Raw genomic sequence first — 21,748 nt, 5'->3', positions numbered from 1 at the left:
GACCAATGGGAACAAGAAGATTAAAGAGAGAATTTAGAGAATATGAACTCGCTAAGATAGCATTTGAAGCTGCAGAAAAGAAGTTAAAAGTTTGGGGTCGTTTTGTACAAAAATATTGTGAGTAAATGAACCATTTATTTTTATCATAAACGACCAAAATATATACGTTAATGTTTTAGGTTATTCAATAATTAATTATTTTGAAGAACTGAAGGTGTCACCATGTCACCATGTCACCAGGTCATTTAACTTCTCTGAAAAAATGAGACAACATGACATTTTGACAACACAGGAGGATGGCAGTTATGAATTATTTTTGAAGAACTGAAGGTGTCACCACGTCACCATGTCACCAGGTTAATTAACTTCTCTTAAAAATGATGACAACATGACATTTTGACAACAACACAGGAGGATGGCAGTTATGAATTATTTTTGAAGAACTGAAGGTGTCACCACGTCACCATGTCACCAGGTTAATTAACTTCTCTTAAAAATGATGACAACATGACATTTAGACAACAGTCCTGGAAATAAATTTTATCGTTAATGTTTACGTTAATGTTTCGTAAATGTTTTCATAAATGTTTTCAGTGTCACCACGTCACCATGTCACCAGGTTAATTAACTTCTCTTAAAAATGATGACAACATGACATTTAGACAACAGTCCAGGAAATTTGATGCAGTCCAAAAATAAAGTTAGTTTTAAAATTATTTTTATTTTTTTATTCCTATATAAATGACAGCAACAAACAACAACAGCAACTATATCGTTTCTGATGAAAAAGTTATTGATTCATTAGTTGAGGAATTAGTTGTGGCAGAAACTAAAACCCTCAACGAAAGAATTGGTGAAAACAAGATTGATTTACATAACTACCTCAAACACGATGGAGGAAGAGGAAGGAAAACTGGTATGGCTTTATTAGTAAATAAAATTTCAAATTTAACGATTATAGATGTTGATATCAATAAATCGTACAATGATGAACTTAAAGAAACAGTTAGACAAATCAAAACTTTCGGATAAAGATGTTATCGTTAAAACCGCTTCAGGAGGTCTTCACATTTATTGTAACACTAATTTCTTCCATGCAGTTTCGAACAGAATGATTAAATGTTATTCCTGCAATGATTATGATATTGATATAATGACTTCTATGGATGATTCAAAGCGTTCTTATGGCTGATTCAAGAGTTCGCAAGAATGCAACAGAACCAATCAATACATACTCATTCATTCGTGGAAGTTATGATTCAACATTAACCAGAACCGTAAACGATATATTAAATGATTTGAATATTAAGGTAAGAGTTGAACAGAAGAATGAAGAAATAAAGACTATCATGAATGAAAACAAAGATGTAAACATTGACGATAAACTTGCCCAGAGCATAGTTGATGGCATCTGTGATTTTGAAGTACATAATGACGGTGGAAACATGAATTTAGAAAAAGAAATAACATTATTCACACTGTTTCAAGCTATTAATTCATTACCTAATCATTTGATTAATGAAGCATACGATAACGTTTATAACTTCTGCAGTTTAACAGAAAATGCAAAAAGTAATTTTGAAAAAGCACGTAGTAGATATGCACATTTAATGACTTCTCCATTTGTTTTAGTGAAGATTCTAAAACTATATCAAAAGGAATATTATGATGAATACGTTTTACCTTTATTACGTAAGCCAAAAATAACATTTGATATCAAACTTGATGACTCGTTTTTGATAACAGATATTAGACGCAAGGCTGAAAATCATCAGTATAAAACAGTTCTGAAGTAATTGAGGATTTATCACGTGTAATCCGTTTTGTAGATTGTGGAAATAAATATTTCATTCAAAGGACTATAATATCCACGACAAAATGAATCAAATATCATTCGTTCTTCAATCAAACATGAAAGAGTCACTCAAAATGATTAAATTATTTAAAGAAGAAGGTAAAACAATAACAGCATGGGATGTACTACTAAATCAATTATCCTCATTAACCGTTAAGGGGGTTTGCTTTAAATCTGATTCCCCAGATGTTTTCTCAACGTTTCAAGGTTATAAATACAACATTCTCGAAAAGCCTGATTACTCAAAAATTGAGATGTTTATGAATTTCATTAAAGAAGCCATTTGTGATAAAATGATGAAGTGTATAAATACCTTCTCGGTTGGATTGCATCAATGATTCAACATCCAGGAATCAAGAATGAAACAGCAATTATTTTGAAAGGACTTCAGGGAACAGGAAAAACAGATTTACAGACATTATTTCTGAACTTCTCGCGGTTATTCATGTAAAAACATTACTGAAATAGGTGAGCTAAACGGGTAATTTCAATTCAGTAGTTGAGAATAAAATGTTTCTTGTACTTAATGAACTCAAGAATGTTGGTGAAGACAGACTCGCAAACTTCAACGCTTTGAAATCAATTATTACGGATAATGAGATTAGAATTAATGAAAAGAATCAACCCAGAAGAACTGCTCAGAATGTTGCTAATTTCATTTTCGTAACTAATAACGTCTACCCTGTCAAAATTGAAGTTGAGACAGAAGATATGTAGTTTTAAGAGTTAATGGTAAATTTAAGGGTCAATTTGATTACTTCAAGAATTTAATGGATTCATGCACAAAAGGAATTTTATGATAACCTTTTAACATATTTTATGCAATATGAACCTTTCATCATTTAATGTACGAATCATACCGATGACTGAAGCCAAACAAGATTTAATTGAATTATCAACAAATCCTTTAGATGTATGGATAAATACACATTATGATGAATTGTGTGCAGGTATGATGTGTAAAAATGCTCTATTCTGCAAACCATCAGACATGAAAGACAAAAACTTTCAAATGAGCATTAAGGATAAATGTGAAAGGAAACAGAGAAGAATAGATGGTAAACAGACGTGGTGTTATGTTTTGAAAGAAGAAATGAAAGGATTATATAAACAGGTTGAACCAAACGATAATGAGGATTCATTTACTGACGATGAAATACCTGTAAATGAGCCGCTAAGCGGCGAGACCTGAAGGTCTAGCTTTATAAAGTATGATTTGAATTTATTTTTGCATTAATCCTGCTGTGTTGTCAAAATGTCATGTTGTCACACTTTTTAAAAGAAGTTAAATGACCTGGTGACATGGTGACATGGTGACACTGAAAACATTAACGAAATCATTAATGAAAACATTTACGAAATCATTAATGATAAAATTTATTTCCGGGCTTGTTGTCTAAATGTCATGTTGTCTCATTTTTTCAGAGAAGTTAAATGACCTGGTGACATGGTGACATGGTGACATGGTGACACCTTCAGTTATTCAAAAATATATTTTTGCTTAAATAGCTTCAGGGTCAATTTCTTCAACCATTTCACTTCCTTCGTCAATGTCAATTGAAGCTTCTTCAACCTTTGGTAAGAATTTCTGTATAACATCTTTGTTCGTTATTGTCTTCAGAGATGAAGGATAATATTTCACATTTGTTTCACCCTTCTTATATTCTTTCTGTTCGGAAAGATTCATAGCAATACTGAAGAAGTCAATGTTAGAGTTCTTTATGACAGTATAATGAGTATCTTTGACATTCACGAAGAAACTCTTTTGTTTCAAAACTACTGCTAACTCTTGTGAAGTATAACGTTTGCGGTCAATGACGATAGCTAATGGTCTGACATACTGACCAAACTTAGATTCTTTCACAAACTTCTTGTTAAAGATAATATTAACATTTGAAGCATTATTGAACTCATTCTTGATGGCAGTAGCGAGAGCATTGTATGAAAAGAACTTGCAATCTTGCATGTGTTTCATTAAAATAAAAATATTAAATTATTTTGAAAAATAACTTAAAAAAAATCTAATCTAATTTTTCAAAAAATATTTTTTTTATTTCCTACTAAAGATGTATCGGAAGTTGTCTAAGTTAGAACACTCGGAAATAAAACAACTTCTTACAGAAGCTAATATAGATGTTGCAAAGCATTACGCAACAAACAAAAAAGCACTCGCTGACTTCATTAAAGACTATAATGGTGCAATAAGTTATGATAGAATTCATGAGTTCATAAAGCCGCAACGCGGCGAGGACGAAGTCCATGCAATAGCATTTCCTTTAAATGACGTTGCTATTGACTTATATCATAGACGTTCAGTACCTCATGAAGTAAGAAGAGAGATGTTTGACATAACAAATGCGAACGTTGGTCATACTCGTAAAGCTCTTTCGCATGAAGTAAGAAGAGAAATGTTTGACATAACAAATGCGAACGTTGGTCATACTCGTAAAGCTCTTTCGCATGATGTTCGTCAAGAGATGTTTGACATAACAAATGCGAACGTTGGTGAAACAAGAAGAAGAGACGACACACTGAAACAACAGAGAAGAGAGATGTTTAAAAGTGCTATAGAACAAGTTCGCAAAGCTAACGATGTCATTCGTTCCATTGACGACAAACCAAAAGAAGGTGAGAGATGGTTAAAGAAAGATGAAGAGAATAGGAAGAAGAAATGTGAAGTCAGGCAATAGACTCATTGACTTTAACATCGAAGCTTTAGATGAACCAAACAGAGACTACTTACACAAACATTTCGGGTAAGGTTTTCATGAGACTCTTAGAGAAAAATTAAAATAAACTCACAACAGAGATGGATGGTATGTTATAAAACTTGGTGGAAAGTATGAATGTTCTACGTTAAACCTCAATAATATTGGAACATTACTACATCAGCTCTTGAAGGAGAACTTTATATCAGAGATAGAAGCAAATGCCGCAGGTATTGTTGAAATGCACTATGACTTCTTCTTGACAAACATAAAGAATCTTACCGAAATAAAGATGTATGATTTAACAGAATATGAAGGCTTAACGATGTCAGATGTAAAGAAAGGCAAACCAAAAAAGAGACCATATAGAGATGAAAGCACACTGACAAATGACCAGAAAGCCATTTTGGAAGCTCTTAAGCAAACAGGAAACCCAGCACTTATAGAAAGCTTTTGGAAAGATAATGGTGAAAAGAAGTTTTATAAGAAGAGAAGCGGTCAGTTCTGGAAGTATCTTTGCACATTACCTATAAATCTTGAACGCTACCAAATCTTCAATGAACTGAAACAAAAGAACTGCAACACTTATGACAGAGGACAATTGTTTCGTTTATGCTTGCATTCAGGCTGGAGTAAATGAAGAAACTATTGACCACATGAGAGAAGTCATTCGTGTTAGAGACTTTCCTCAAAGTAAAGTACAAGAAATTTCTGACGCAACAGGTATATCATTTAATGTTACCATTGGTTATTTCAATGAGTCAAGACATAATGAAATAAAGAGATATATACCAAAAGAATGCGAAACTGTTAGAACTATTGACTTACTTCTTGTTGAAGACCACTACATGCTAAATGAAAGATTACCAATGACAACATACTTCATTCGAAAACTATAAAGAAATTCTCAAAGCTTGTGGTGGAATGAACATTGAGAAACAGATGAAGATTTATACAAAGAGAGAAGATAAATATGTAGTTCGTTATGATAGAACAACACCGTTATGGATGTTATGAAAACATTGTGGGAGTGCAAATATTTCGAACCTATTTCTTATGGAGAACTTTTCACATATACTACTGACTTATATAAACAGAACCTTGCACCATTTAAAGATTTGACATATGCTCCAAAGTATTGTGTACAACTGAAGAAGAAAGCAGAGTCAAAAGAAGTAAATAAAGCTAAATGTAAATTCATACCTGAGCACGTTTTCTTTGCTGACTTTGAGTGTAGTACGGATGGCTTTCATAAAGCTTTTAAACATCTGTTATGACAGTGAAGATGGTTCAGTTAGTGAAAGCATTTGGGGTCAAAACTGGCAACAGAATTTTTGGAAAGACTTCCTGACAAGAGTTTAATATATTTCCATAACCTCAGTTATGACATAAACTTCATCTTAAGACACATGACAGAAGTGAAAGGAACTCCCATCATTAAAGGTTCACGAACAATGCAAATAACTGGCTTATATAAAGGACGGGCAATTATTATAAAAGACTCTTACAGTGTTATAAATAAGAAGCTTAAACTATTTCCTGCTATGTTTAACTTACAAACAGGACCGAAAGAAGTATTTCCATATAACTACTACAGCAGTGTTTGTTAGCAAATGACAACAGAACTGGTGTCATTTCTGAAGCATGTAAGTTTATCCATGATGCAGATACATTTATGAAGAACATAGATTCCATCAAAGGTTGCAGAATAGATGAAAACCACTTCGACTTAGAAAAATATAGCACGTTTTACTGCAAAACAAGATGTAAGAATTTTAAGAGAAGGTTTTGTAAAGTTCCGCAATGACTTATTGAAAGAGTTTGATTTAAACGTTTATGACTACGTTAGTATTTGTTCTATTGCTAACAAATTGTTTGAGAACAGAGTATACTTCCCGAATGGAAATCTTTATGACCTCTCAAATAAACCAAGAGAATTTATTTCGAGATGCATTCAAGTGGAAGATGTATGTTGTCAGATAACATGAAACAAAAGAGCAAAAAGAAACTCATTGCTGACTTCGACACTGTTTCATTATATCCTTCAGCTATAGCAAGACTTTATACTTTAGAAGGTATTCCAAAAGTATTGAAGGATGAGATGTTAAGCACAGAGTATCTCATGAGACATTTATTCGATGATGACCAAAAGGAACCCATTGGTGAAAAGTTTATGTCTGGCTTCTTTGTTCTCATTAAGATAACAGAGATTGGTATACCCAGACACTTTCATTTAATAGTTTGCGACCCTGAACTAAATCCAGAACTTAACGTTCCAAGAAGTTCAAACACTTGCTGTCTCATGTATGTTGACCATATAAACATTACAAGACCTCATAAAATATCAAGGTGTCAAATGTGAAGTGTTGCAAGGATACTATTACGATGGAAACAGAGATATGAGAATAAGAGATGAAGTAAAGAAGTTGTTTGAGTTAAGTTAAAGTATAAAAAGAAAAACCCCTTACAAAAATTATAAAACTCATTCTGAACAGCATTTATGGCAAAACTATTCTATCTCCTATTGAGTCAAAAATAACCATAGTAAATGACAAAGATGCAATAAGATATGCTATAAGAAATTACAACCATATAGTGAAGTTCGAAGGTTTGGATGGTTCAGATAAAACTATTTTCAAGCTAACGAAAAGCATTTGCAGACACTTTAACTTCTGTCCACTTGGTGTTAATATTCTGTCTATGTCAAAACGTATTATGAATGAAGTATTCTGTACTGCAGAGGACATGGACTTCAAATCTTTTACCAGGATACCGACAGTATGCACTTATATAATGAAGACATCCCAAAGCTTGCAGCAGAGTTTAAGAAGAGATATGGTCGCGAACTTATAGGAAAGAACCTTGGTCAATTTCATAGCGACTTTGCAGAAATAACACCTGGAAAAACAAAGTTTAGCTTATAAAAGTATTTTCTGTGGAAAGAAGACCTACATAGACTTACTCACTAACGATTTAAATGAAGTTGCATTTCACTGCAGAATGAAAGGCGTGAAGCAAGATGTTATTGCTTTAACCGCTAATGAAATGTTTCCTGAAGCTATACAATGCTATTACAATGAAGATAAGAACATTCACATACCTGTTGGAACATATGACAAAGACTCTGAGTTCAGTTTAATGAAACTTTACAAAGCACTTCATGATGGTCAAGAGATTGCATTCGACTTATGTAAGTCATGTCAACCTTGCTTTGCTGAAAAGTTCAACTTTTCAATAACGACTAAAACAAGCTTTATTCGTAAGTTGAAGTTCTGAGGTCATTTATTTTTGTCAGCAATGAGGTCATGAATGAGGTCATGAATGAGGTCATGAATGAGGTCATGAATGAGGTCATTTATTTTTGTCAGCAATGAGGTCATTCGTGATAAAAATAAAGCTAGTGTAGATTTTACAATACTGCGATGGTAGAGTTTAAGAGTTGTGCTTCAATGTAGAGACAGTCCTTATGGTCTGGAGGTAAGAACACTGGGCAGTTATGGTCATGAGTGGAGAACATGTCTATCCAAAACTCACGATTGAAGCCAGTTAATTTATAGTATTTAGGGTTAGGAAGTGGTGAAGTTCTTGTATGACCAATGAACTCATTTTCAACTCCCTTACTTAAGTTTGAATATAATATAGCTTGCTTTCTATCCCAAATGCCGGTGTTACAATCTTTGAAAATTCATTTTTCCTCGGAAGCATTGCATCATAATTGAAAACATTCTTGAAATCATCACTTGGTTCAGAGATTTGAATCTTATACGTAATGGATTTTTTTTCTCTTTAGCTACTTCATTGAATGGTGAGAATACAATGAATTGACAGTCATGAGTTCCATCTTCATTTTCATTAAATTCATAATGAAAGTCTATAAGTTGTGGCTGACTACCTTCTTCTTTCAGTTGTGCAAGAAACTCACGTAAAGGCTGTAAAGTTTGTACTTCAATGTTGAACTTTTTCTCGAACATCTCATTAAATGAAATCATACATTGCAACAATGTTGTATCGTCTTTAAAGTATTTGTATATGTGAATGTTTTGGGCGCTTAAAGACTGTTCGTCATTTTCTATCTCGACTTGAAGTATAAAGTCAACCTTTCTGAAAGCACGTGTTATATACATAGATGTTATGCCAATGTACTTCTCTTCATTTATGTTCACAATCCAGTCTGTTGGAAACTTAAACGTTACTCTGTTCCCCTTTATTTTGACGTCAGGGTTTTCACTACTGAACGCAACAGATAAAGGTATTTGTCTATACATTTAATTCGGATAAAAATAAACCATTTACTCTTTTTTGCTTCAGCTTCTTCTCTAGCTTTCTTTGCCAGCAAACGTGGGTTCTTTGTCTTCCAGCAGCTAATGCAGCAAGTTGTTTTTCACTAAGTTTTCTCTTTGGTCTCTCTGGCTTTTGTTCTTGTTTTTGTTCCTTCAGTTCGGATAAAATTTGCTCACGAATTTCTTTCTTCAATGCTTCAACATCTATGACACCTTGGGTCTTGTCCGTAGGGCTTGTCTGAGTCATTTGATTGCAGATAAAAAACAAAATTAAAACTTTAACCGATGTAAAATGAGCTTGTCAAAATCAGAGCGAGAGTCTATTATATTAAATGACGCAAGAGGAATACAACATCCTTTCTATTACGTAAGTCAGAGTAAAGATGGTAAAATATACGTAAGAAAAAGAAAGGTACCATTAGCGAATGCAGAGAGCGACAACATTAAGGTGCATGGCAAGGGTGAAGTCCATGAAGTCCATATAAAACCTTCTGTTCAAACTGAGCCACCAATAGAACCAGAAGAAAAGAAGCCAGATGTACTTTCAATAACGAACCAAGAGCTTATTGCAAAGTTCGTGAATTTCATTGAAAAACAAACCGAGTCAAAGAACCCTGACCCACCAGTGAAAGAAGTTGAGACAAAAGAGAATGTACAGTTCATTGAAAATGTCAGAAACAACTTCCACCACGAATGCCAAGAAGAAGAGTGAGAATAATGAAGTAAATAGATATTTTTATCTGAAGTAAATACATGCAGAACGAACAGCTAAACGAATTTACTCCAGCAGAGCATATTCATCAGATTCGCTCATATTTCGATATCATAGACAATGCAGTTCAAATTGGTGACACTAATAGAAAATATTCTGACGCAAAGATTCCATCACAACTGGAACTGCTAAAGATAACACATGGGTAACATTCAATCTCTCACCTCCTGGTGAAAATATGTTGGACCTTTACAATACATTCATTACGTATAAAATGGGAAGGTCAATTTATTGTAGATAAAGAAAATTGGTTCAGGTTCCAATAAAACAAACCCACCAGGATTTGGATTGGTTTCGATGACGCTTTCTATGCAGTTGCTGGATATCAAATCCTTGCAAATGGTCGTATCGTATATTCTCAAGACAACGCAAGAGAAGAAGCATATATAACTTCAAACTCACAAACTACCGAACAAATAAAGAAAGTAGATGTTTTCTCAAAGACTCGACATGAAGATGTATGGAGTCATTCGGGAACATGCAGAACAGGACAAATTGTTAGTGGTCCAATTACAGCAGGAAAATCATTTGATTTTAAGCTTCGTTTAAGAATTCCTGTTAGAAAGTTTTTACCATTAGAAGCTATAAGATTTATTCCAGCTTTTGCAGGAAACATTCAGCTTAAAGTAAAGTTCAGTAGCGACGCCTTACAATGCACATCTATATCTGTAAATGATATCATTGCTTTCAATCCAACTCTTAAAGTTGCATTTGCTTCAGATTCAAATCCACCGACAAATAAATTTGTTCCATGGAATGAACCATTCACTATGATAACGAAGGCAGTAGAAGCTAGTGGAACAGTTACTATTACAACTGTAACCCAGCAACTATTTCGAACAAAGATGGATTTTAATGAATGTTTCATTCATCCAAAGTCATTCTCTTTAGACCCTAACATTTATACAGAACTTGTAGAACATTATACAAACGAGGCTTTATGTTTTCCTGTTAAAGTTATGGATTGGATTCCTATGGACGGTTCATTCTCAAAGAATACAGATAGTTCAAGTGCAACATTTACAGCAGCTTATACGCCTATTAATGTTAAAAGTATTTGGGCACTATTTAGAAAGAAAGACAACTATTATGTTAATTTTGAGAACCCTAAGTTTAAATATCTTCAGCTTTCCATGGGAGCTTATGGAAATATGCCTGCAGAACCTGAAAAATCATATGGACCTGTATTTTATGAAATGGTTGCGAACGCTTGCAATACAAACAATGATATGATAGGATTTAATGAAGATGTTATGAGGTCATTGGTGGATGATGGTAGTGTGGAACATAAATGGGATAGCTATGACAACACACATTTCTTATGTTTTTCCAACAGAAGTGGACTTTTGCTTCCAACAAGGTCAAACATCTACTGCTCCAATAACATACAAATTGTCTGTTAAAGGACCTATTGAACTAGCAACTGAAAACGTACCAAAGCCACTTATTGGATTTATGAGGATTGTTGCTTTGCCATTCAGGTGCGTGCTAATGGCATCCCATAATAAGATTAGATGACTATAACTTAGCCACGGACGACAGTGAGGAATAAAGGATGAACGTTTATTTTTAAAGCTTAAAATGAGTTCTTCATCAAGCTCTCGCGAACCTTCACCATCTATGAAACAAACTTTACCAAACATTAGGGCACCATTGAATATTTCTTACGAGCTGCACAATGGCAAAGAGCAGTTTCACCAAGGTTAGGTGTTCCACCAGCTCCTGTCAAAAATAGCATTTGGTCAAGTCCTTATATAAGATATGGTCTCCCACTAGGTTTGCTAGCTACAGCAGGAGCAGTTATGATGTTTGAAAAGAAATAAAGCAAATGCTTATAAATAATACTGAAGTAGCTGAAAGTTAAACAAACTCCAACACATTTCGCCAAAACCAACGCCTTCACAAGCAAAACCTTCAATAAACTCCTGAACCTATGTGAAGTACAAACTCCTGTTCAAAAGTCAACTCCTAAACCGACTCCAACATTTAAACCAGAACCCACGCCTCAAATAAATCGTAAAACTCCTGCGTTTCCTTACTGAAAAAATAACGTTATTTTTATTTAATATTAAAATTTTTATTTGATTGAATGACGACTAAAGTCACTGAAGCAATGAAACAAAAGTTTTTGGTAGAATACATTAAATCAGGAACTATTTCCAGAAGGTTTTTACATTCATACTATGAAGGATGGTAGAGTTCAGTTTAGAAAGATAAAGCAACCATTAGATAAAGAAAAATTGAGAAAGATTAAACTTCATGAGGACAACATTGCTGAACTTAAGAAGAAGTTAGAAGAGTTGGAGAAAGGAAGAGAGTTATAAAGTAATGAATTCAACGGGTGAAAAAAAGAGGTGAAAAAACAGAATCTAACCTCTTCACCTAAATTATATTTTTGTCTGATTTACATCTAATGAAAAAGTTTAGAAGAATTTTCTTATTCTTTCTGGCATATTTTTGTCTTTCCAGTACTCCCGCTCTAATGGTCCCAGATGTGTTGGCTTCGACTCTCTCAAGTTCTTAGATGGTATAACATCTTCAACGCCTCCTTCATATCTTACTTTATAAGTGTCATCGTTTGTGTTATAGCCAAGTATTTCAATAACCACTCCTCGCTTTGCTTCGTCAATGGTTTCAGCAAGTTTGCCATTACTACTTTCGACTAATTTATGTCGAGGATAAAACGCAATAGAGTCGTCGGCAGCTTTTATAAGATATCCATTACCTTGCGTAGAGTCTACAATATAATAATTTCGACTTAACCTTAAACGTTTCTTTGTCAACGGTTTGTCGTCAAGAACTACACGAACTTTTGTACCAGGAATGAGGGTAAATTGTGTTGAATTTCTGATATTTTGTGTTTGGCTTCGTTTCTTTTGTATATACTTTTCTTCTTGTTGTTGTGTCATTGAATTTGGTGTATGTCCTGTTGTAGAATGTGTTGAGGAATTATACTTCGAGAAAATGTTTCATTGTTTCTTCGGTAAAGTCTCGCTCTTGGTTTAAATCTCTGAGAGTCCTTATGAAGCGGTTTATGATGCCGAGTATGTTATGGTTATGGTCTTCAGTAGTGTAGTGAGTTATGTTATGCTTAATGAGAAATTCTGTGATTTCATTGCTGAGGTATGCACTGTCTTGGTCTGATGTTAAAGTACTTGGGTTATGTTCTGCTACAAACTTTTGTAAAACTCTTAACACTTCACGAGTTCCTTTATTTTTCATTGGATATGCATATGCTTTACGAGTGTTAACATTTATGAAGATGAGGAATGGTTTATGTCCTCCTTTTCTGCTTTGAATGAGAGTGTCAAATTGGTATGCGTCAGGAGTGTTGGAGTAAATTGGTAAAAAGTAGTCGTAAGGGTTTATTTTTGTTTGATGTACAACATTTTGTCAAAGAACCTTTTCACTTCAGCTCTGTTAGTAAATCCCCAACTCTTTGCAGCTTCATTGAACTTCTTAAATGACCTCCATGGATGTTGTTCGAATACTTCTTTCAAGCTCATTTATGTAAAGTTAAAGATTTTAACCAACTCGTATCCAAGCGTGCATTGTTATATAAGGAGGCATATAATCTTTTCCATTACCTGCTGGGTCTGTAATACCAGCTACAACATGTGTATGATTTCCTGCAGTTCCACAGAAAATACCTGTGCTAACATCTTTGGGGTCATCTGAGATATCATATCTGTTCATTCCCTGTCTATTCGAACCCGCTGCAAGATTTATATAACCTCTTTTTGTTATTGAATGTGAATGGTTTCCTTCCACAGATGTTCTTCCACTGAACCTATGCATATGTGAAGGAAGGTTTTCAATACCTATTTTCTTTGAACCTCCCATCTTCATTGACTGCGTATTAGTGTAGAATGGAAAACTGTCAACTATTTCATACCATCTACCACCAAATAAAGTGTTTGGATTTATTGGATTCATAGACGTATAAACAGCTCCTATAGGATATATTAAATCATATATGCTCATAACTCTATAAAACATATTCTAAAGAACTTATGTCATTAAATACCATTTGGAATGTATCTCCCGGATGAAATGTTGCATTTGTTCCACTTTTATAATGTAATGTTAGTTCAATAGAATTATCCAAGAAAAATTCAAAAGTATCTGGTTGAAGACCTCTAACAAATTCAAATGGAGTTGCTGGTTCACCATTTATAATTTCTGTTGTAAATGTCATTGTATCTGGTTTCGAAAATTTCTTTGTTAGTTCTGCATCCACATAAGTTTATCTGCTTTCTTATCTAACATTGTTGGTAGTTCATATGCTTCAAAGTTTCTGGCATGACTTTCAATGTTCCTGCAACTCTTATCTAAACTGTTAAGAGTATCTTTTACGCTTGTACTTGGATTTTCTAATGGTGCACTTGAACCAAGGTCAAAGTTCAATATTATGTCGTCTGCTCTAACAGTAGTGAAGGATTTATGTGTATGGTTCTTGTCAGCTTTACTGTCTAATGTAGCTTGAAGTTCATTTATATCGGAGATGTTGTGTTTATGAGATTTCAAAACTTTGTTCATTGCTTCGAGTTCAACTTTGTCAGCTTTACTTTTAATAGCATCTTCAAACGTTATTTTTGCCTTAACTCTCAAAGTAAATCTTGGTTCAACTAATACACCGTTAACATTGAAAGTAGAGGCATAAATTTCACCGGTATAACCAAATGCTTCTGGTGCTTTAGCTACATCATACTGTACAGTACAGCTTATGTCATAACCTTTAGCACGAATGTATTTATATCTTCTTTCATTAACATTTTTTGTCTTCGCTTCATCACTTCGTGTTAAATATCCATGTAGTCCGTTATAATCTGTTCGTCTGAAGTTATATAATGAACATGGTTCTTGTCCGCTTTACTATTTAATGTAGCTTGAAGTTCATTTATATCGGAGATATTGTGTTTATGAGATTTCAAAACTTTGTTCATTGCGTCAAGTTCATTTTTGTCCGCTTTACTATTTAATGTAGCTTGAAGTTCATTTATATCGGAGATATTGTGTTTATGTTCTTTATCTGCTTTTCGGCTAATTTCTCTTCTATCTCATTTATTTCAAGTTCATGCCTACCACCACCTCCCGAAGAAGTATTTTTCTTCAGCTCTTGAAGAACGTCCACTTCGCCATCTTTGGTGTCAATAATGAGACTTTGAGTTAAAACCTTTCCTGTCTTAATGGATGTTTGTAAAACTTCTTCTTCACCGTTCGGGGTCATGTCGTCATCATATCTTGTGAAATCAGAGATGTTGTCATACATTAAGCATATCTGTCTCAAAAGTTCTGCTATTTGAAACTGGAACGAAAGATATACAGAACTTTCATCATCTCCTAAAGTCAAGTCTGCTTTCTTAAGTATTTCTTGAATGTATGCAATGAGAACAGAGTACCTTGGAAAATATTCGAACAATATTTCATTAGCTGTTGGTTTTGGTGGTTCTTCTGGAGTTTCTGTTGTTTCAGTTCCTTCTGTAGTTTCTGCATCTCTTGACTTCAATGCTCTTGCTCTCAAAGACCTAAATGTTAGAGCACCGGGTTTTACAAAGGACTTTATAAATGCTTTAATAGTTCCTGGTAAGTTATTGTTAGCATTAAGTAAGTTCCTTATGCTTCCATCATGTACGTCCATAGCACTATGTAAAAAATCTATACTTTTCTTGTAGTCAGCAATAGACTGACTGTGATTTTTTAAAGATTTGTCAATACCTTTAAGCCAATCTTCATGCATGTCTGATACTGAGCCAAGAATATCATTTGCTTCCTTTAGTGTATTTTGTGCTTGTCGTAAAGTATCCAATCCCGTACGTGCATTGTTTGCTATACGTCTTACAGTATCTATTTGACTCCTTGTTTCTTGCATCCAACCAGATAAAGTTTTAATAGTATCCGAACCATTTGAAATGAAGTTCAAAGCATTTTTAACGTCATTTAAAACTTCTTCACCAAGTACTGCCCATATCTTTCCGATTTGGTATTGAAGAACTCCATATGAAGCAGCTGTTTAAACCAGTATTTATAAGGTCCCATATCCATGATTTAGCAGTTTTTCCATCCTTCCATCCTTTCCATCCAAACCGTTTTCGCCTTGAGGTCCTTGTATTCCTTGTATTCCTTGTATTCCTTGTGGTCCTTGAGGTCCGGTGTCACCCCTCTCCTTTCAGTTCATCTTTATGTTCGTTATAATATTCTAATGTCATAAGGTGTACATCATTACTGCTACCAGCAACGCCAAGAATTTGTTTCTCATTCATGACTAAATTCTTTAAGGCATTTAATGTTGTCGTCAAATCGAAAGCTCTTTAACAATTCAATGAGAACATTCAGTACTTTCACTAATGAGGCATCTACTGTAGAATTTATATATTGCACCGTTCCATCATTTATGATAGGAACCTTGCTTGTTGTAATGAATGGGTCATAAGTGTTAAAAGTATCGAAATCAATGACTTTTTTAGTTTTTCCATCGTCAATGACTAAATCATTGCCTTCAATGGTTAAAGTTGAGTTTTCGTTTACTAGTTCATGTGCTCTTCTTGCTTCATTTGTTTCATACGCATATGCAGCAATAGTCATATTTTAATGAGAATAAAATGTTGTTCTATTTGCAAAGTACAGACCCAAACGAATACGGAATAAAGCTACAAACAAACTTAGGTCTTCAGAATGAAGCACTTGCTTTCAGAGTTGTTGACTTCAATACTATCGCAACTTTTGTCATAACAGATGAAACAGATTTCATGGAGTTTGAAATAGATGGAAAGAAGCACGAAATAAGATTTCACAATAATGTAGAATAAAGATGGAAACATTAGCTGGAGTGTTAAATGCTCTCAAAATACTACAATAAACAAGGATAACGAAGAAAACTTAATGAATGTTAAACTTATTGCAGGAGTTTTGAAGTTCAGTTATGCAAAGGAGTTTAAGATAACACGAATGAGTCATAGAGTTCAATTGCTTCTGGGTGCATACCATATGACATTTCCTTTGAAAAGTGTTGACAAAACGATTGAGATGAAATCTGTTCCATACGTATGTTATGGTAATTGTTTGTACATTGAGTCTAAAATAGCTAATGTCACAGGCATTTCAGAGTTAATAGTAAAGGTTCAGTAGAATATAAGTCTTTCTGTTATGCAGTCAATTCAATGTTCATTCCAAACGTTCCTGTCATAGCAACTCATTTAGGTAAATGGATTCGCATTAGTCCTCATAATTTGAAAGACATGCAATTCAGACTTGTTGACTTTCAAGGCGAGCCTGTAGAACTGAAGGCACCAGTGCGAATGACTGTTGAAGTTGACTTTTTAGAAAATATTAAATGCAACAGCTTACAAGAGAACTCAGAGCTAAAAATATAAAGTATGAATGTTATGTATTAGGTCATGAACTTTGGTTGTTGCTGTTTGATGAAACAAATGAATTAGTTATGTCAGTCAAGAGAACAGAAAAAGGCGTCAAAGGCGCCGAGCGCAAAGCGCTATATTGTGTTAGTGAAAACTGCACCAAGTCAATAAGATTAGGTTTGCATTATGAAGATGAGTTCGATACTGTTGAAGAAGTTTTGGATAGATATTACAAATTGCTTTAATTTACTAAAACATATTTCAAACAAAGTTTATATTCTGTTGAAAGTTTTGTATATTCATTCGAATATTTATACTTAAACTCAACTCCTGTAGTTCCTGGTGTTTCAATGATGCGGATGTTACCTATTTTCATGAATGGTGGCGTTTGACCACAGCATTCGATTTCAGGGTCGAGATAGTCAATGACACATTGTTTCCCTGTTATTCGTGATATAAACATTTTCAAGGTCCTCCTTTGTTAGAATTATTTGGTTCTTGCTTATAAGATTTGTCAAAAGCTTCTTATCGTCTTTGAGTAAAATTGTTTGGTATAACTGAAGAAGGTAATGGTCTACGTTATCTGAAGGATTTGTTTGAACATTTGTGTAAGGGTTGTCGTTGGCTTCTCTTGAAAGAACTTGGTCCAGTGGTGGATACTCTAACTTAACATCTGATGTAGCGTTAGCGTTTGAAGCTGAGTTTAAATTCACGGATTTCAGTTCTGGTTCTTTTTCTTTCAAACACTCTGAACTATAGTTCTTTATGACAATATTGTTTGTCGTTCGTGAGTCAACATTTGATGTTGGTTCAATTGGAACATTAACGGCACCAGCTAAGATGGATTTGCTTCTCATTTCATATAGAATAAAAACCTTTTATATGTATGAAATGAACAATATACTCGACAAGGGTTTGAATGTAAAGCTAACGAATGAAAATATTGTTGAATTCACTGAGACAGGAGCTGTGTATAAAGATGTAGAACTACTGAACAAAAGAGCTAAGGAAGAAGCAGGAATGAACAAAGGGTGGAAGCCTATAAAAATTTATGTCAATGATGGCTCAGGAGGTTCAAACATAAAGTATGCAGAAAGTTATAGAGTTTATGCTCTCAAAGGTGAAAAGCCTTCATTTAAGAACAGCTATTCTAACGCATATCCTCAAAAGCTAACGGATGGAGAAGTGGATGATATGAATGACAGCAAAAATATTAACAGAAATGGCGACAGAGATGCATGGAATTTGTTTACCATCAGTCAATTGAAGGTTAAACTTTAAAACAATGTTGGTCGTTCCCATGGAATATTTTTGACTTTAATGGTATTAGTCATGATATGAATCTCAAGGTATGAACGAGGAGAGATGAGAGACTTATATGCTTCCCAAATTTCTTCAAAAGGTAATGTTATACCTGACTGTTTCCAAATGAGTTCAATATCATAACGTGAGAAACCTTGAAAGATAACGAAGTCAGTTATGAGACGTTTTATGTTTAAAGCTAAAAACCTCCATGTTTGCATAAGTATTGCTACAGTTAAGTGGTAATGTCTGACTTTAGTAATGATATTAGCTAATGGTGAGTCTGGTTTTGACACTAAACCTTTACCAGCGAAGTCGTCGCAAACGAGCAGAGTGTTTGAAGGATATTTTTGAAGGGGTATTTTGAAAGTTTTGATAGAATGTAGTTTGTCAGTCGTTTCATATCGTAAACTCCTGAGTACTGACGTAAGTGGTGTTTGTCAATAATTCTTTCCATCTCCTCAAAGTCTTTTGCATTCCTGACTGTATAAATTCAACGATGGCATAATATTTCCTCTTACGTCGAATGTAACGTTGAAGAAATTCAATGAGTTCACTGTCTGGAACTTTAACGACAGAGGCTTGAACTTTTGACATAAATGTTTTCGCTGTTGAGTCCATAGAGTCTGAAGTTGCTGATATAATGATTTGGTCATAATATGAGTCATTTCCTAAACGTTCTGTTATGAGTATATGACGAATTAAATTAAATGTCTTACCTGAACCCATCTTTCCACAATAGAAATAAACGCCATTTGAACAGAATCATAGTCCTTACTGAAAGGAAGAATGAGAGAAGAGTTAAGTTTGTCTGTAGTTTCATTCATGTCTTCATCTACGTCATGTATTAAATGCTTCATTTTATCTCCATTAAAAATGCAAGTCAGAAATATTCAGAACATAGCACCGAGTCTAACTGACAAGAGTATAAAGATATACTATGAACACGTTATGATGAAACCTACCAAAATTCAAGAAAGTCAGTATACTTATGAATATCCAAGGCACTGGTAGAGTATGTAGGAGGTGAGAAAGCTATTGAAATCAGACAGTTCGAAGTATTCCAGCAGGAAGAACAATATTATTGAAGAACTTTAATGTTTTGAGGTATAATGATGAAACAAAGAAGCAAGATAGTTTTCCTGTTGCTGTGTATGTGAACCTAGACACAGGAGATGACATGAAAGTTTTTAACACAAAGCTTCAAACGGTAGTGAGAGAACAACTGACTGCGGAAGGACATCCATTACCTTCAGAAGTTAGCATAGCATATAATTTTGAAACAAACTCAATAGATTTTAAAGTCATCTCTGCAAAGAAGTCAGGTTTTACATTTAATGAAGCAGATGTATATTCGAATGAAAACTTCAAAGCTATTGCATGGTTAGATAATGACGATTGCTTTAAGAAAATATTTAAATTCAGTGACTCAAATGTCAATAGATGACCTTCGTGGAATGTTACCATCGACGTTACAGTTGAAGGTTCAGCAGGATTGCTTACAAGATTGTCAATTGGTGGTATTTGTCTCGTGAGAACATTGTTATAAAATCCAGTATAAGTGAATTTGCTGAAGAATCTATATTATGTCTTTCAAACTACATGTATTCGCCGCCGAAGCATTATAGTATAACAAACTTTGTCAGTAAGTTTAACATAAGACTTGTCGAACCTTCTTCAATGAAAGATGTTGTGCTACCTAAAGATGGAAAGGATGGACTCATTATTGAGATGATTTTAATAGCATATTAAATGAGCTTGTTCTTGAAGGTCATTCATGATGAAATAACTGTTGTAGAAGATGTTAGCAATTGTTCAGACATTTTGAAGCGATAGATGATATAAGAAAGAAGTTTATGAATGAGAATGTTTATGTTTCATTGACTTTCTCCAGTAACGAGAACTTTTATGAGATAATATTGAAGAGAGATGATTTTAATATGGTTAAATGGTAGCTTGGGCAGCTTTAGGCGCAATGGGAACAAAAGCATTAGCATTTGGAGCAAAAGCACTTGGAGCTTATGACGCAGTAAATAAAATGAGTGAGGAAGAGTTTCGAAGACATTAGATGCAAATAAAGGAAAGATTGGAGGCTGGGTTGCAAAAAGTTAAGATTAAATAAAATAGGACTCATAAATAAAGCATCCAATTTGGTTGCGACTGAGTCAGAAAATGCTTTAGGAAAGGACGATGAGTTTGCAAAACACGCAAAAGACTTTAATGACCAGATGAAAGGTGAAACAATGCATTTAAATAGAGTCGATGGAACTCTTCCTCCACCAGTAAGTTCTTCCGTATGGTCCCTATGGAATGTATGGAAACCCTTACGAAAGACCATTTGACCCATTGACTGGTGAAGTAATTGGTATCATTACGAAGAGAAAGACAGTCACAGTCTGGAGACAGACGTGAAAGAAAGCAACAAAAGAAACCAAGGAAGAGAGTTTTAAAGAATGAATTCAAGGGTGAAAAAGAGGTGAAAAAACAGGTGAGTCTCACCACTTCACCTAAATTATTTTTTGCGCTATGTTTTCATAGTGTGAGGTGGTGATATCATTAATTTTTAAGTTTTTTATTTATTTTACTGAAAATTGTTATTTGGATGCTAAATGACAGAACAAAGCAACTATACAAATCGAAATAAAATATAACAAACATACATTTTAAACATTTATTCTTCCTTCCTGAAGCAAACATGTTCTTTCACATAATCCGAGACAGTTGACTTTCATTGACTGTGTAATAAGATAAGAAATAGTCTATATATCTATAAACCATATGATGACGAAGTAAGTTATGTAATTGTACGTTAAGAAGTTAGAGAAAGTTTATGGCTTCAAGTATGACTACAATAGGTTTACACTGATGATGAACGATAATTGAGGCAAATTTATGAGACATTTAGTGAAGTCCCGATTAGTGGAGACGATTAGTGAGAAGTTTTATTTTTCTACATTAGTGATTCGTTAGTGAAGTGGAAGGGCGGTGAGTGTTTTGTAAATATCTTAAGGGTTAAGTTAGTGTTGTTCGTTTGTGTTTGCAAAATATACGTTAAACGTTTTGGAAAGTGTCAAATTCACAAGTATTGGGTAAGGAGGCGCGCAAGTTGCCACCGTACCCAAGACTTGTATACTAACTTTGATTTGTAGAAGGATGGTTTTGATTTTCTGGTTCTAAATTGTAGAGTCTGCCAATATTTGAATTTTCGGAGCGGAATTGGAGCATCTGAACTTGAATTTGTATCAGCTTGCTCAAAATTAGTTTGAATTGGAGTGGAATGAATTAAAATCTGGTTTTTATGATATTTATGTTTTCGATTTAAATAATGCCATAATTTTTTTCTCTTTTTGCATTAAAAACTTTTAGTGATCATTGTATTTTATCTGTTAGATCGATCGATTTGAGTATATCTGCATCATGAACTGGATAATGTTTCGAATCAATGAAACTCATTTCTTGGAACATATGGAGAA

The 21,748-nt window shown here is 34.0% G+C and overlaps 2 protein-coding genes and 5 pseudogenes across 7 annotated transcripts, besides 2 other annotated features; 3 read left to right on the top strand and 4 right to left on the bottom strand.

Moving 5' to 3' along the window:
- Positions 1-21,413: part of a mobile genetic element that runs on past the window's edge.
- Positions 742-2,069, top strand: TVAGG3_0430510 (annotated as a pseudogene). Its single transcript has one exon. A coding segment is annotated over exon 1 (1,328 nt).
- Positions 2,626-3,047, top strand: TVAGG3_0430500 (annotated as a pseudogene). Its single transcript has one exon. A coding segment is annotated over exon 1 (422 nt).
- TVAGG3_0430490 (uncharacterized protein) lies at positions 3,498-3,830 on the bottom strand (the record flags this gene model as incomplete). The annotated part of the gene is made up of 1 exon (XM_051233771.1): positions 3,498-3,830. A coding segment is annotated over one exon (333 nt), but the record flags the coding sequence as incomplete, so codon positions are not given.
- On the top strand, positions 3,922-4,483 carry TVAGG3_0430480 (organellar and viral DNA polymerase type B; the record flags this gene model as incomplete). Its single annotated transcript, XM_051233770.1, has 1 exon — positions 3,922-4,483. A coding segment is annotated over one exon (562 nt), but the record flags the coding sequence as incomplete, so codon positions are not given.
- TVAGG3_0430470 lies at positions 7,973-8,534 on the bottom strand (annotated as a pseudogene). The gene has a single exon. A coding segment is annotated over exon 1 (562 nt).
- TVAGG3_0430460 lies at positions 12,039-13,121 on the bottom strand (annotated as a pseudogene). Its single transcript has one exon. A coding segment is annotated over exon 1 (1,083 nt).
- On the bottom strand, positions 13,141-14,154 carry TVAGG3_0430450 (annotated as a pseudogene). Its single transcript has one exon. A coding segment is annotated over exon 1 (1,014 nt).
- Positions 21,413-21,748: part of a mobile genetic element that runs on past the window's edge.

This window comes from Trichomonas vaginalis, chromosome V (genome assembly GCF_026262505.1).
Source record: "Trichomonas vaginalis G3 chromosome V, whole genome shotgun sequence".
In the NCBI taxonomy this organism is placed as follows: Eukaryota; Parabasalia; order Trichomonadida; family Trichomonadidae; genus Trichomonas; species Trichomonas vaginalis.
Note: the sequence above shows the minus strand (reverse complement) of the source record. Positions and strands in the feature narration are given on the sequence as shown.